Source organism: Lupinus angustifolius, chromosome LG16, assembly GCF_001865875.1.
Source record: "Lupinus angustifolius cultivar Tanjil chromosome LG16, LupAngTanjil_v1.0, whole genome shotgun sequence".
In the NCBI taxonomy this organism is placed as follows: Eukaryota; Viridiplantae; Streptophyta; class Magnoliopsida; order Fabales; family Fabaceae; genus Lupinus; species Lupinus angustifolius.
In genome coordinates, this window is record NC_032024.1 from 1,699,807 (window position 1) to 1,716,090 (window position 16,284).

The 16,284-nt window shown below is 30.7% G+C and overlaps 2 protein-coding genes across 3 annotated transcripts; both read left to right on the plus strand.

Moving 5' to 3' along the window:
* LOC109329554 (TPD1 protein homolog 1-like) lies at positions 4,237–5,199 on the plus strand. The gene is made up of 3 exons (XM_019563243.1): positions 4,237–4,491; positions 4,589–4,699; positions 4,812–5,199. Exons 1-3 carry the CDS (start codon positions 4,398–4,400, stop codon positions 5,111–5,113), a joined length of 507 nt encoding a protein of 168 aa, XP_019418788.1. The 5' UTR covers positions 4,237–4,397; the 3' UTR covers positions 5,114–5,199.
* Positions 9,006–15,268, plus strand: LOC109329767 (ATP-citrate synthase beta chain protein 1-like). Of its 2 annotated transcripts, XM_019563568.1 has the most exons (17): positions 9,006–9,083; positions 9,804–9,922; positions 10,036–10,138; positions 10,355–10,420; positions 10,505–10,628; positions 10,721–10,855; positions 11,555–11,615; positions 11,697–11,773; positions 11,897–12,052; positions 12,152–12,280; positions 12,429–12,561; positions 12,673–12,800; positions 13,436–13,541; positions 13,653–13,729; positions 13,958–14,028; positions 14,341–14,625; positions 14,933–15,268. In XM_019563568.1, exons 2-17 carry the CDS (start codon positions 9,823–9,825, stop codon positions 15,006–15,008), a joined length of 1,827 nt encoding a protein of 608 aa, XP_019419113.1. In that variant the 5' UTR covers positions 9,006–9,083; positions 9,804–9,822; the 3' UTR covers positions 15,009–15,268. The 2 variants fall into 2 exon arrangements, with proteins under 2 accessions (XP_019419113.1, XP_019419112.1); XM_019563567.1 differs by lacking the exon at positions 9,006–9,083 and having other exon boundaries at positions 9,776–9,922.

The following is a 16,284-nucleotide window of genomic DNA, read 5'->3' on the forward strand; positions in this document are numbered from 1 at the left end:
AGAAAAATATTCATCAAGATAGTTAGTTTCACATACTTATGGATATACTCATATAGAATTGCCGCCTCTAATATAAAGATATAGGTGGGAAACAAAATATATATTCTCTATACTAAATTCCAAATCTTTATTAAAATATCTTCTCTATACTTGAAATATGATAAGTTAATTAATTTTAAACTCTTATTATTATTATTGTTTCATTCTAATTGACATCATCTTTACTAAATAACTAATATCTTTCTCCTCATTTCATTACAAAAAAAACTTTCATGTAAACTTTGACTAATATAATATTTATGGATCCACTTAAGCTACTATGATTAATGTCGTGTTAATTAATCTTAGTAGTATAAGTTAAGCATTTATGTGATTTTATTTATTGTGTTTTTTACTTATTTTAGGAGAAAAATTATTCCTAACATTATAAGGTTATCAACAATCAAGTTAATCAAATAATATCTTTCACACAAAGTATATCACTTCATGTATTATTAGTTGTGATAAGTCAAAAAATATTTAGTAATTAAATTATTAACTTCAATATTTTTTTAACCAATTATAATTAATATTATATAAGGTAACATATTTTGTGGGACAAAGAATAACTCCATAGGCTAATAGCTTAACAAAATTCATGATTTTTTTAATTTATATTTATTTTTTATAGTTGGGGTTGTGGATTTATATTTTCATACTTGATTTTAATTTATATTTATTTTTTATTACATAACGTAAATCAAACTATCAAAATATAAAATATAATGTTTTCTACATAGAATGCAACAAAATCATACATCAATATAAAATCATATGAAAGGTGGGACAGTGAGATAAAAAACAATATATATTTTCTCCTACTCAATCTTACTTAAGTAAAATCAATAAAATTAGGCAACATTTCAAAGAATGAATATTTCTTATCATACTTTTGATGTAATATTTGTATCTTAATCCAATTAAAGATAATTTAATTAAATAGAAAAATAAGAATGTTTAATAATTTTACAATCATAATATCTAATGATAAACAGTATATGAATATTAAATATATTTGTTTTTTTTTTGTCATTAATTAAAAAGAAATAAATGGGATAAATTAGTACTTTCTAGACAAGGAGATTAAATATTGTTTTTTACTTTTTAGTACTTTTCAACACCATTAATTATGGACTATTTTTATATATTAAATTTTGTATAATTTTTAATATTTCTTAAAATAAAAAGTAACTAACTTACCTAATTTTATTGTAAATCGATTAAAAGTACCTTATAATAGGAGGGGTAACTGATAAAATATTAAAGAGTTGTACAAAAAATTAAACAATAAATCAATTGACAAAATTGATGTTTTAGTTTCTTATTGTAATTATTTTATTTTTCTTGTCTCATATTTTTTACTCACTAGTTTCAAAATAACTATCCACCCGAAGAATAAAATATAAATTTTATTCCAAAATATTTGTCTACTTATAATTTCAAAATATATTAAATGATTATTTTTCAATAATACTTTCATAGGAAGAGTAAAATATGAACCCAGGTATTATTATTTTAAAACTTTAATAAATTTAATTGAATATCTTAATATGAGTTTTTGTCTGAACAATTATTTTTACACCTATATAGTATAATTTGATCCTTCAACTTCTTTGTTTTAATCTATATAGAATGAATAGAAGAGTCAAATTATTGTTGTGTTAGCTACCTTAGAGTGTCCATAATGGTAACAAAAAAATTGTTCTTAACAAAATAAATATATTCTTGTCTAAGTTTACAACCGGAGAGAAGTCATTTTTATTCTTATTTTACAACGGTAAACTAAATAAGCATCATTTTTAAAGTTGTGAGTCAATATTAAAAAATGGATAAAATTGTTACGAGATAGAAATATAAATATCTAGTAGGTTTGTGGAGTCATTTAAGAACGAAAATAGAGTTACACTGTTGGAAGTGATTTTGACTTGAAATTTGCATGGCATTTGGTTCTTTCAACCTATCTGAACTTGAAAGTTGCATCTGAATCCAAACAAATATGAACCCACAACATGTGTCTCTGAAAAAGCACCAGATATAAAAAAAGATCTTACTCTTTTCATTCATTGATTATTTCATAATACGGCTTTGTCTTTTGGGAACATAATAGTGACTTCTAACTGTTGTATATGAATAAAGCTTTGATTTTAGAAGCAGCTATTAATAACACTTTGTAACCATCTTGCCTTTTCTTCTGTGATATCAAATATATAGCTGCACAGTGTTTTAGGGAAGTATCAGCAACTAGGGTTTGACATTTCAATCTTCTTTTCACGTGTGTGCCTTAACTTTTTCTGTAACAAACATTTATAGCAGAGTTTGCTGAGGATTTAACACACACGCATATATATATATATATATATATATATGTGTGTGTGTGTGCATATACACACACAACAAGAATAAACAAATAAAATTTTCTCAAAGTATATTAATATGATAATAATGCGGCCATGGGTCATAGAGGTGTGGCAGTGTGGTTTGAATATAAGTTGAAATATTGTCAACAAAAAAGTTTTTTATTATCTGTTAATTTGGTTCCTAAGATTAGTTTTGATTATTGAAATTTGAGAATTTATTACATGGTTTTGGATTACAATAATTACCTTGTCATTGGAAATCCACAGCATATATTTAACTTTAGTTTGTCACTGTATTTTTCGAAAACTAAGAGATCATATTTATCTGGAGCTGGTTTGTTAATTCCTTGTTAGATTTAACTAACTATTATATTATTTGTACAAAAAAATTTACACTTTTCCTGAAGTTTTACTTTTATATATCTAGAGAAAGTGTCAAAGTTATAAGTTGGTGCTTTGATGATTAGAGAGAAGAAATATAGTTAAAAAGGTTGAAAGTTCAAGTATCACTCATAACAAATACGCTATGCAACCGTGTCTCTCAGCAGCATATACATTCATTATGCCATTCATGAATATTTCACTTGCAGTATAATTTCCTTTTTTTCAAAGTTTTGGAGTAGGTCTATGATATATAGGCAATGCAAAAAATGGAAATTTATCATTCAATTACAAGAGTAGGGAACTGTTCTTGCAACTGTGAGGTTTTCTTTCTGACATAGGGGACTGTTCTTTCTTACTCCCTAACTTTCTTCTTACAGCTTAGAAATCAAGGTGCTTTGTCCTATCTCAAAATACTAGCTAGATCCATTAGCATGTAAAGAAGAAGGGTGGTCAGAGCCAGAAGCTTATCAGAGTAAGAAAAAGGGGTAAAATGGAATATTAGAATTTGAACAAACATGAACTGAGGTTGTGGAGAGGGAAAACTAAAGAGTTATTACTTTTTGACCAACAAAAGGGTTTCTTTCTATTCAACAAAAAGTTAGTTAAACCAATAAAAGGATTTCACTTACATGGATAAAATAACTACACAAAAAGGATACATAGTATATTATGGAAAATGCATGATATACATCTTTGAGAGTTACATTACCTCACATATTTATGAAAGCACAAAGTCAATGTGTGGTTGTGTAAAAAATGAAATAAAACATGTTATAATCAAATCATAAAAACTATGCAATCTTTTAATGTGTTTAAATGTGTATTTAGCACTATTCATAAAAAAAACTTCGAATCAAACAACATATTTTTAGTACTTTGTAGTATGGACTTTTGGAATTTGCAGAATGTTTTTTGAATACGGGTTGAGTAAAACTTATATAAGATATGGAAAATAATGAAATGTTAGTTACTACTTTGACTTGTGTATCTAAGGATAGATGTAAATGTGTCATCCGTATTTAAAGGATGAAAATGATATATTATACTATTTTTTACTTTTATTTTTTTAGTACTTTTCTCTTCGGTACTAGACAGAATTCTCGTGAATAAGATATCATATTTGACATGAGTATTATTCTTTGTTGTATACTTTATGCCAATTTTTAGAATGAATATATTATAGCATGAATATGTAAGACAATAAGAGGAATGTTTGGTATTCTGCAATCTGCATGAATGACCACTGTCTTCATTTTCTAGTAGATAAGAAATAAGAAATATATAAACCTTCAATGTATAAATTCTCTCATTTATCATAAATTTATCTACTGTCATATAAAATTCCTTCACAAAAAATAACTTTCTGTTTTTATCTTATTACTGCTGGTATCTTGATTATTACCCTTGGAACAAAACAAGGACCTATAAATGTACTAAAAATCTACAACCCCATCACATGCCATTCTTGTGTCACATATTGTAGCAATAGGGGTCACCAACCCTACAAATCCTCTCTCCATCTTGTTTCATCTTCAAAACTCTTCCATCAAAATTTTCAGTTTAATTGACTGCTTATTTGCTAAGAGATAAAGCAAAGAAAGATAGCCATAGCATTCTATGATTAACATGACCATCACAAACTCTTATATTCTGTTCTTCCTCTTCTTCATAATTCCCCTTCCAGTATTTTGCAACATGGGAATGTATTCAGGTATGGAAATAAACTAAAAAGAGAGAGAAAAATATACCTCTTGTTTTTTTTCCAATCATTTATTTGAAGCTTATGTTTCTCTCAACAATTTTTGCAGGCCCTTCAACACAGATTTTGCATTCTTCCCATGCAAACAGAAACTGTTCCATAACAGAATCAGTGAGATCAAAACATGCAACCTCCATCTCTAGAAAATTTTTGTTGCATGGTATATAACATTATATATAACTAATGTACACTTTTGGTCAAGTTGTAATTATATTTTTTGTTCCAACCTTAGATGAAAATGTTCTTATTTGTTCCTTTTTGATAATCATCAGGTTCTTGCACAAAGAGAGACATAAGCATATCACAAAGTAAAGGTACTACATCTGGAATCCCACAGTACATAGTGCAAATTATCAACACTTGTATTTCTGGTTGTGCCCCTCATGATATTCATCTCCACTGTGGTTGGTTTGCATCTGCAAGAATAATAAATCCAAGATTATTCAAGAGACTCAAGTTTGATGATTGTTTGGTCAATGGAGGAGATTCTTTAGCTTCTACTCAGATCATTAGATTCACTTATTCCAATTCCTTTATGTACCCTCTTGTATTTAAGTCTGCCAAATTTTGCTGAGTTAAATATATAATAAAGTTCAAAGGAAGAAGAAAAATTTAGTCATAAGGTCCTATCCTATATTGCACACAAAACAAGCAGAATTAAAAAATGATAACCCCAATTTTCTGAAACACATGCACCATTTTGTGTTGATATTTACCAGTGAAATTATAGCACTGCCATTTCAAAAATGATGCATGCACCTTATTTTTTTTAATTTATGCAAATTTTTAGAGTAGTTATCTGATCTATAAATTTCTAGTTAATAGAATGTATTATTTGATTAATAGTGTATTGATAAGTGATAACTTCATAATAATACACCTTATTAATAAAAACATGTTGTTTATAGTTTATCCAGTATAAAATGATGTAAAAAAATGGTGCAACAAAATTGGTGTGGTTATTGTGAGCAATATATGTTTACCATTTTAGTATTTTACTGTTATATTGCCTCAGATTTTCCAATTCCTTAAAGAGAAATGGTTAAGTACCTTAGGATAATATTTGATTTATGTGAGTTTTTTGAGTGAATATTAAGGTATGATGTATTTTAAAATAGAGTATACCACTTCAAAAAAATTAGAAAAAATACATGTAAACATGAGTTGTTGTGTCAAATGTTGTCCAAAGTTACTCATGCAAATTAATAATTTGTCCCTAAAAAGGGTTACATTGGGAATTTTTGGAGTTTCTAAGTAAAAAAGAAGAAAAAAAATTATACTTCTGTGGTTGTAGTTGCATGGAAAGCATTGAATTATGCTGACCCTGCAGCAGATAGGTTCTTGATGCAGGAGTGTCTATGCTTCTCTTTTTGTTGTTAAAGCATGCATATCATAGGGAAAAGAGTTGTCTGCATATTTTTCTTTCAACTGTCTTGAAGCTTAGTATGATTAAAGGAGTTAGTCCTGCGATCACATATCATCAATATTTCCTATTCCGAACTAATTAGAATTTAATAAGTAATACAAAAATGTTATTTTTTATTTTCAAAAGTTTTTATTTATTTACGTGACAATATGTGATTAGTCTGAGACAAAGAATAAAACATATTGAAGGACATGTGATCTATGTATACAGAAGAAGAAAATGACAAGACCATGCAATCACATAAATAGTTCTACCATGTTTCCCTCTCCAATTTTTCATTGCTACTCATTTAAGAATAGAACAACCTTGTACAGCATTATTAGGTTAACTTATTTCTATTGGCTTTTGCATGAAATACACTTTGATGGAAAATGTTTCTTCTATATCAGAAAATAGAGACAATATACCTTATATTTAATAATATAGCACCTCAAAACTAATAGTTGTTATGGTTTTATAATTGTTATTATCATTTGGACTCAAGATATTTGTATTATCTTAATATCAAAAACCGTTTATACAAAAAAACATAATGTATTATTATTTTTGTATTTCAATTAATACTGTCATACCTAATATGCTAAAATTAGTGTTTTTTTTTCTAATTAACAACAGAAAATTAAAACAAGGAAAATGGTATTTATTGTTCTGTGGAGTTTAGAGGGTAAGGAAAAAGGACTTGCATCTCTAGGTACTACATATTGAGGTTCTGTAGCTAAGTAATTTCTCATCAAATTTAGCAATTTCTAAATCTGTTATAGTTTAACAAAAATGACAAATAGCTTGTACTCTCTTCTATGTGCCCTTGTTTTGATTCATGAGCCATTGTAGCTTGAAAATGACAATACATCTAAGAGAGCTTCAGTGTTTGGATTCATGAGCCATAACTTGACAATGACAATGCCTCTTAGAGAAGCAGGGAGCAAATAAATTACAAATAAATATATGAAACTAAAAATAAACCAAAAGGTATCAATTTTGGGAAAATTAACAGCACACGAATAGTTTAACCACTTTATTACACATTTGGGTAACTTTTTAATCTATTATCAATATAATATAATATACTTTTACATAAGTCGTGTTTGTATGCATGAGTTCTAGATAAAATCATGAGTGACATATACTATTTTAGAGATCTACTTTTCCTTTTTTAAATTGGGGTTATAATTCACATTTTACCTTTTTATATTTATTTTTTAAACTCGTAGTACACAATTACAATTTCCATTGTATATTATTAATAAAGTTTTCAACTGGTATATTAGTTAATATTTCATGATTAGATGTTCATGGTTCAACATCTACAACCCACTCCTACTTGAGGTGAATCACTTGACCAATGTATCACCAAAAAGCTTGTAGTATGTTTTAACTATTTACAAAATATTATTAACTTTTTTACAATTGCACCATGGGTGTATTTGATTTGTAACTAGTATTTTATTAAGTAAGCTGGATTTTGAGTGAAATTAATTATTTATTTTATTGCTAAGTTTGTTATCTAACTAGTAGGGGTAAACATTACCTCATCCTATTAGTTCATTCAGTTTATCTCAATTATAACCAAACTTGACTATAATTGGATTTCATTAGGTCTAGAGTTGAGTTTGAGTTCAAAAATTAAACACAATTCATATTTAAAATCGTGTAAGGAACTTCTAAAGGTTACTTATTTATCATATTTGTTTATAATTATTCAATTGTGTATAGAGTAATCATGTCTCTTTAACCCAAAACATAATCAGTTCTTTAATTTTTTATTATATATATATATATATGTAAATGATTAATAAAATATATACATATATATCATTTCATATATTATATTGCATATTATTAATAATAAGTAATATTAAAAAAGATTTTATCTAAAATATGTATGATTATATTTAATCGGACTTGGAGTCGGATTCAAATTTAAAAGTTGGTTCTATCAATATTTATGATTGAATTAGCCTCGACTATAAAGTCAAATTCGAATTAAAAAATATATCAATTAATATTTAGGACATGATAAGAGATAAATTCAACTTAACTAACTACTTGCTTACAAAGTTTATGTGAAGCGACCACAACTCGATAAGTCAACATAGGAAATTGCTTTATCTTAATCAAAAGTCCTAAGTTCCACGTCATGACTCATTAGAATACATTTTAATTAAATATTTGGTCAGATTTTTTCCCTCCTTGCATTTGAATATGAGTGCCTTGAACTAATGGAAATACATTCAATTTAGAAAGAAAAAAGTTCATTTGAAAGAAGGAATACACCAATTACATCCATTTGCCTTGAAAAGAAAATAAACTATAATTTAGATAAAAGAATAAAATATTTCCTTATGGAGATAATTTATCTCCTCCAATTAGTAAAATTATAACCTATATACTATTTTGTTTAGTTTTAAAAATACCTTTGTAGAAAATAATTAAAAATAATACATGTCATAATTTTAATGATTGAAGTAGATAATTTATCTCCTTATACTAGGAGATACTTTATTCTCTTTAGATAAAACTAGTGTAAAGTGTATGAGGAAATTTTTTTATACAAGAACATAATTTTATGCAGTGCATCATTTATTATTTATTTATAATCATTATTGACTATTATAAGGTAATACAAATGAATCATGAATAATATATTAATTGTTTATAAATTTTCATATTAATAATATATAATATTATTTTCTAAACTGAATATTATTTTAATAAAAATCATACGTGCTGTCTTTCTTTAATCATTTTTCATTCTATATCTATACAATATAAAAAGTGGTAATAACTATTAAAATTGTAGGGTCAAACCAAACATACATATTTGATTGATGGAGTCGGCTCAAGTGATACATGTTTAATCGTTTTTAAATAAAATATTAGGTTCAAGTCTTTTATATTAAAAAGATTTACCGAGAGAGTTAATCTTATATACTTATAGATATTTTCGGTTTGAACATGATTATTGTTTCCACCGTGATGATACATGTCGAACTCGAAACAAAAAAACACACATACTCGTTTTCAGCTAACTACTACCCATATCACACGTGTTTCTCTCTCACTCACTATATAAACTCTCCCTTTCTCTCTCCTATTCGTTCAGGCACAAGTTTATCAAGTAACCACAAATACCTAATTCTACATTTCTCCATTATCATTTTTCCGATATAATCTTCAACTCAATTTCACTTTGTTTAGTTATGTGCTTTAATCGATGAATTCCTTACTCCTTTGTTCTTAGATTTCAAATCTACTGATTTTTTTTAAATATTCATGAGATTTTCTGGTTTGTTTGGAATCTGAAATTTTAGGTTTCGATTGTTTGGAGTTCAATTTTCAAGGATCTTACGTGCATTGCTTAGATTTAGTTTTCACGTGTTACGAGTTTCTTCTAATTTTTTGAATGTTGTTGATCAACTCTGTTTTATAACGTTAGTACATTACTAGTTTACTTATGTTTTTTTATCGCTTTTTCATTTCATCCTTTGATGCTTGTGCTTGAATAGCTTTATATTGGGTTAATGTCGCTACGGATTCTGGACCTTAATTTCTTATTTCATTTATTTGGATTATGGAGATTTAGAGTCATGTGTCTTTTGTTGTGAATCTTTGAAAACTTTATCGTCTTGAATTTATAGTTGATTAATGTTTGATCTTGAAGAGAGTATTAATCTCTATCTGTGATTACAAGTGATGTAGAGAGTATTATATTTAATTCATTATTTTATTTACAAATTAATGTGACCTTTTAAATGATTTTTGATATGGTAATATCCTAAACATTCCTTGTATACCATTTTTTCTGCAATATAAAAGTAATGCTCTAGTTTGTCAACAGGTCCATCTGTTTCTTCGTCATGGCGAATGGACAACTGTTCTCCCGCACTACACAAGCTTTATTTTATAACTACAAGCAGCTTCCCATCCAGCGAATGCTTGATTTTGACTTCCTTTGCGGTTTGTATCAGCTCTATCATCTTAATATTCGTCCGGACGGACTAAAATAAAACATAGTGTGTCATTAATCTTTGCTCTTAATAATAACGGATGCTTCACTTTTATATACATAGGTAGGGAAACACCGTCAGTTGCTGGAATAATCAATCCTGGTTCTGAGGGATTTCAAAAGCTCTTTTTTGGTCAGGAGGAAATTGCAATCCCAGTTCATGCTACGTATGTGATGCTCAATCTTATCGTACATAAATTGTCTGTTTTATGCTTTAAGTTTGGACTTGGTTACTTGTGGATGGGGTTTTTTTATTTTCAATTTAGTGGTCTCCTTCCTATTTCAGTGTGCCATTGAATACAAAATAACCAAGCTGTAGTGAGTGACATTCTTGTTTGTCCGAATGTAATGTGTTATTAGCCTTATATAAACTTATTTTGCAGCATTGAAGCAGCTTGTTGTGCACATCCTACTGCTGATGTCTTCATCAATTTTGCATCATTTAGGAGGTCGGATATTGTTTACTCTTGTTTTGCTCTTCGGTATATTAATGCACAACACACAAGTACAATGAAAAAATGATCTACATGCAGTGCTGCCGCATCATCCATGGCTGCTTTGAAGCAACCAACAATTAGAGTTGTTGCTATTATTGCTGAAGGAGTACCCGAGTCAGACACTAAGCAATTGATTGCATATGCCCGGTCAAACAGTAAGGTGAGCATTGAACTGGACCTTGAAATTAATTCAAGTTAATAGCCAAATAGAATAACATGGAAAAACTTATTTTAGTGTTCATGATTTTGTAGGTTGTTATTGGCCCTGCCACTGTTGGTGGAATTCAAGCTGGTGCTTTTAAGATTGGTGACACAGCTGGAACAATTGACAATATAATTCAATGCAAGCTCTACAGGCCTGGATCTGTTGGATTTGTTTCTAAATCTGTATGTTGTTGCTCATTTTCCTTTTATGTTGCTGTCATCTTTCTCATATTGGGAAAATACCTTCTTTTTTTATTTTAGTACCACTGTGAAGCTTCTGATAATCCTGATGTGCTTTTCGTGTTAAGGAGGATGGAATGTGCTCAAAATGTTTGCAAATGCATGCATTCTACTTTTAGATAATATAGTTTGTTTATTCATATATGTCTTCTCAGTTATACCTAGAGGAAAACTCCACCACTATGAACTAACGGGATAATAATGGCAAGGTTTGAGATTACCCAGAAAGCAAAAGCATACTTGGGTGTTGAGCATTTAATTAATAAGAATTGATTTTTTGTAAAAGATAGTTGTTACTCTGGACAGATTGGAATGGTTATTTGCATTGCAATACCTAGTGGGATTATGGTTTGGTTGTTGTAATTTGTGGCGGTCACATCCTCGTCTTTGAACTCACTTGTCTATCAGTTAAATTTGTTCCCCTTTCTAAAATACCCAATGATATCAGCCTTAAATTATTTTGATGTGCATTGAACTCAATCTGTTTGTAGATATTGCATGAAATTGCTTTTATTTAACGCGAAGACTTAAGATTACCAAATGTAGCACTTTGGCATGTGAGCTTTATTTCTTTTGGTATGATCTAATTATTCAAATGCATACATTGATTGTTCTGAGAGAAGACAACCTTTTGAATTGCAGGGTGGGATGTCCAATGAATTGTACAACACCATTGCCCGTGTAACTGATGGGATTTATGAAGGTACTAGCAAATTTATATGCTGACTTTATCTTTCCTGTTCTTGTTAGTGCTACTGTTGAATTATATCTTGTTTTGATGTAGGCATTGCCATTGGAGGAGATGTTTTCCCAGGTTCCACACTTTCTGACCATGTTTTACGGTTTAACAACATACCACAGGTAAAATTTTGATTTCATCTTGGGGAGCTACATAAATTTTCTGTAACCCATAAGTAACTGACTAGAATACAGAGCATGTTAGTTTTTGGTCAATCACCAGTCTGGATTTACATTAAACCTCAGGTTAAAATGATAGTAGTGCTTGGGGAACTTGGTGGGCGGGATGAGTATTCCTTAGTGGAAGCACTAAAACAAGGGAAGGTGGCAAAGCCAGTTGTTGCCTGGGTTAGTGGAACCTGTGCACGACTCTTCAAATCTGAAGTACAATTTGGTCATGCTGTATGTCACTGCTTCTTTTTCTTTGACTAAGTTCTTAATTAAAGCATTCATTGTAAGAGGACATCATTCTTAATATTCATTGGCTCATGCATGAATCAGGGAGCTAAGAGTGGTGGTGAGCTGGAGTCTGCTCAAGCGAAGAATGAGGCACTAAAGGATGCTGGAGCTGCCGTTCCCACATCATATGAAGCTCTTGAAGCTGCAATTAAAGAAACATTTGACAAATTGGTTAGTTAGCATTTATCTTGGTATTTTCTGTATCTCTGATTGAGCTTTCTATCCTTTTTTAATCCACGGAAGTGGGAAGTGTTTAAAAGAAAATCATTTTCATTTCCTTAATAAGCTGTTATCATAGTTGGATATTATCGTTTGTTAGGTTGAAGAAGGGAAGATCACATCAGTGAAGGAATTTACTCCTCCATCGATCCCTGAGGACCTTAGCTCTGCAATTAAGAGTGGAAAAGTCCGTGCTCCAACTCATATTATATCCACCATTTCTGACGATAGAGGTATGTTGGGATCCACTATATATTGTAATATAGACATGAATTTCTTCCTTTGTGGCTTAGACTGTCAAATTTGATAGTTAAACTAAAGTTTTCTTCCAATATTTTTTGAAGGCGAGGAGCCATGCTATGCTGGTGTACCCATGTCTTCCATTATTGAAAAGGGTTATGGTGTGGGTGATGTTATCTCTCTTTTGTGGTTTAAACGCAGCCTTCCCCGTTACTGCACTCACTTTATTGAGGTAGGCTATTCGATACTGCAGAGGGCCTTTCTTGAATATTTTTCACCCTTACTTTCTATGTGTGTCATTAAGGACCCAGTTGGGAGGTCTGAGACTTGAGTTGAATCTTAAGTATGAGTGTTCGGTATGGAGGTCTATATGGCCTTGGGATCTCACACTAATATGGCTAGATGTTGTGATCAAGTGGTATGGTTGACCCAAGGTTCATATCTATTGGTGTCAGAGCCTTCTACCATGTCTCAATTGCGAATGAGTAATGCGGGCTGTAACACTTGCATTGCAACTTTTGCGTTGGACTAGTCAAAGAGATAGTGCACAGCCAGCCAACATTTGGGGCAGAGAATCATGGTGGACTGTTAAGATCTGATTGCATGGTATGGGACTTGAGTCGCACATCAGAAGTATGAGATTCTGATGTGGGGTTTATGTGGCCATGGTTTTTTCCACTAAAATGGATGGCTTTTGTGTTTGGTTCTCTAAATGTTAGTATCAGTGTCTCTAGAGTCTGTGAAACTGGCCTATGTTCCAACCTTTTAGAGAGTCCTCTATGTTGTCTGTGTTTATATATTTCTTTTCTTAGCAAACTATCGTATCATTTTCTTGCCTCTATCTTGCTGATACATTACATTGGTTAGATTTGCATCATGCTATGTGCCGATCATGGTCCTTGTGTCTCTGGTGCTCACAATACTATTGTGACAGCAAGGGCTGGGAAGGACCTAGTTTCCAGTCTTGTATCAGGTAAACACATGCCTTTAGTCTGTCTACTTCTGAGTATGCTTACTCTTTGACCAAAACTTGTATGCTAATAATGCCATAAAATGGTTAGTAATTTTTGAGCTTCTGTAACAGGTTTGCTTACGATTGGTCCTCGATTTGGGGGTGCCATTGATGACGCTGCTCGCTACTTCAAGGATGCCCATGACAAGGTATGATTAATAATAGACTTTTCAATTGGATCTAATTGGAACTAGAACATATAAGGGTATTAAAATTTTATGGGGGCCAAAAAATATTTCATAGAAATAAATTTACGAGGAAATTGTGAATTTTTGAACTGCTTCCTATCGCCAAGCACACCATTTACTCCATCTTTTATCATCCAACAACCTTTGCTACAACTCTTAACATATGTTACTATATTTGTCTTGTCACAGGCTCTTACACCTTATGAGTTTGTTGAAAGTATGAAGAAGAAGGGCATTCGTGTGCCAGGAATCGGGCACAGGTAATGAATACTATCTGTTAATTTACTAAGTAATAATAACTATGCTGTCACTGCTGCTATAAAAATCTAAGTATTTGCCAGTGAAAGTTTGTTCAATTCAATCAGTACATTAGAGTTCATCAACTAGAAGGTCTTGGTTTCATTCTTGTTAGTGGTCTTTTATTGGTTGATCATCTATAAGCACTATGTCTTTCTGAAGCTTGTCCCATGCCCCTTGGCCTCGGAATGAGGCAACCTCCGGTCCTCCCCTCCCCATAAACTTTGTTAAAATAACTGTACATGTCTGAAGCTAGGTTTTGCTTTGTGTAAAAGGATCAAGAATAGGGACAACAAAGACAAGAGAGTTGAGCTGCTGCAGAAGTTTGCACGTACACATTTTCCTTCTGTGAAATACATGGAATATGCAGTCGAAGTTGAAAACTACACTCTCACGAAGGCAAATAATCTAGTTCTTAACGTAGATGGTGCAATTGGGTCCCTTTTCTTGGATCTTCTTGCAGGTAGTGGAATGTTTTCCAAACAAGAGATTGACGAAATTGTGGAGATTGGCTATCTAAATGGGCTCTTCGTGCTGGCACGCTCCATTGGTCTGATTGGGTAAGTTTAACTTAAATACACAACTTTCTTGTGAAGAGCACTTTTTAACATTATTGCAGTTTTGGACCCTTGTGGTCCCTTTTTATCCACAATTCTTGTGGTTGAAAGTGTTCCACTTTCATTTATGTGGTCCTCATGGTCTCATTTTTACTGGTCCTGCTTGTTGGTTAGTGACCAAGTGCTACTGCATGGTCCTTTTTATTGTTAATCAATTGAACTCAGAATCTGTACCCACCTCCATAATGACAAATAAAAACAAATTAATGGCTTAGTCTCATTCATTGTTCCATCTTCTTTTAAATTTCAGGCACACATTTGACCAAAAGAGATTGAAGCAACCACTCTACCGTCACCCATGGGAGGATGTTCTCTACACAAAGTAAGGATTTTGTATGGCTGGAAGAATATCATTATGCTTCAAGTTAAGCAACATTTCTGAAAATCTTGCATCTGAAATATGGTGGAATGATTTTCTAGATGTTAGATTAGTGTCCAGGCTTCAGCTTTTAGTGATTTCTCTCCCTTGAAACCACAAGAGAGCATAGATCAAAATCACCATAGATAATTTTTAAAGTGACCAAGAGTTCTTTATTTTCGGATTTTAATACAACTTAATGATGGAAGAACACCATCATGCTTCAAACTAGTACTTTTCAAACTTATCCTTTTGAATATCTCAATTATGGGAGTTGTGAAAGTTGACCCCTCCCTTCTCAACTATGTTCGCAAGAACAGAACCCCGTCACGAGAAAATCCAGCACAGAAAAAAAGGAAAATCAAACAGCCTAAAAAGGAAAACACTATCGACAAAAAAAGAAAGTGAAGGAGAAGAAAAAAGAATAATTTTTCACGAAGAGTAATGGCTGTAGAAGGAAAAAAAAAGGTTATTTTTATGGTATGTAAAAAAAATGAAGAAACGTAAAAAAAGGAAAAAAAAAAGGTTTTTCTAGTTTGTTTTATGGAACATATTTTAATAAATTTATAATGGGTAAGTGGACATTGAGAATTAATTATATTAATTGTCATGAATTTTATAAATACAACAACTTCTAATACACCTAGTTACTCATTATAATTTTTTTAAAATTTGAGAGAGGACATACATTGAAAACAAAAAATGTTCCACAATTTCTGAAGTGACACAGAACTTATACAAAATTATAAGAAAATATGCATGTTAAGAAAATGAGGAATGCTACTAAAAATGAGGTGAAACATAACTAAGTCTAATTTTTAAAAGTGAGACCCATCGAAAACTGAGTTTTCAACCCAAATATGGTCTTACACAACCTAGACCATCAATGTCCATTAATTTCGACAAGGACATGTATCTACAGATATATTTAACTCATTGAGATTAATTTAGAATAATTGATTGGTTGCTTAAGGAATTAGATTTTTGAATTATAATCCTTAAATTCATGTTGTGATAGCAATGATAATGATGAGAGTGGATACATATGATGTAAGTGACAATAATAATAGGAATGATATTGTAATAGCAGTAACAACAATAGTACAATACCATATGATGGTTATAGTGACAATGACTAATGTCATAGCTCATAGGGTTTCACTGGTGTTGGTGATTATGGTCGCAAGGCAAACATATCATTGTATTAGTGGTATATAGATAATAAAAGAAAGATATAAAGAACT

Excerpts from the sequence above, each read along its gene's own strand:
- LOC109329767 (XM_019563568.1), top strand. The coding sequence starts at position 9,823 with ATGGCGAATGGACAACTGTTCTCCCGCACTACACAAGCTTTATTTTAT. Across the intron at positions 10,629-10,720 it reads ATGCCCGGTCAAACAGTAAG|GTTGTTATTGGCCCTGCCAC; the intron begins GTGAGCATTGAA and ends ATGATTTTGTAG. Across the intron at positions 14,626-14,932 it reads CGCTCCATTGGTCTGATTGG|GCACACATTTGACCAAAAGA; the intron begins GTAAGTTTAACT and ends TTTAAATTTCAG.
- LOC109329554 (XM_019563243.1), top strand. The coding sequence starts at position 4,398 with ATGATTAACATGACCATCACAAACTCTTATATTCTGTTCTTCCTCTTC. Across the intron at positions 4,492-4,588 it reads CAACATGGGAATGTATTCAG|GCCCTTCAACACAGATTTTG; the intron begins GTATGGAAATAA and ends CAATTTTTGCAG. Across the intron at positions 4,700-4,811 it reads TAGAAAATTTTTGTTGCATG|GTTCTTGCACAAAGAGAGAC; the intron begins GTATATAACATT and ends GATAATCATCAG.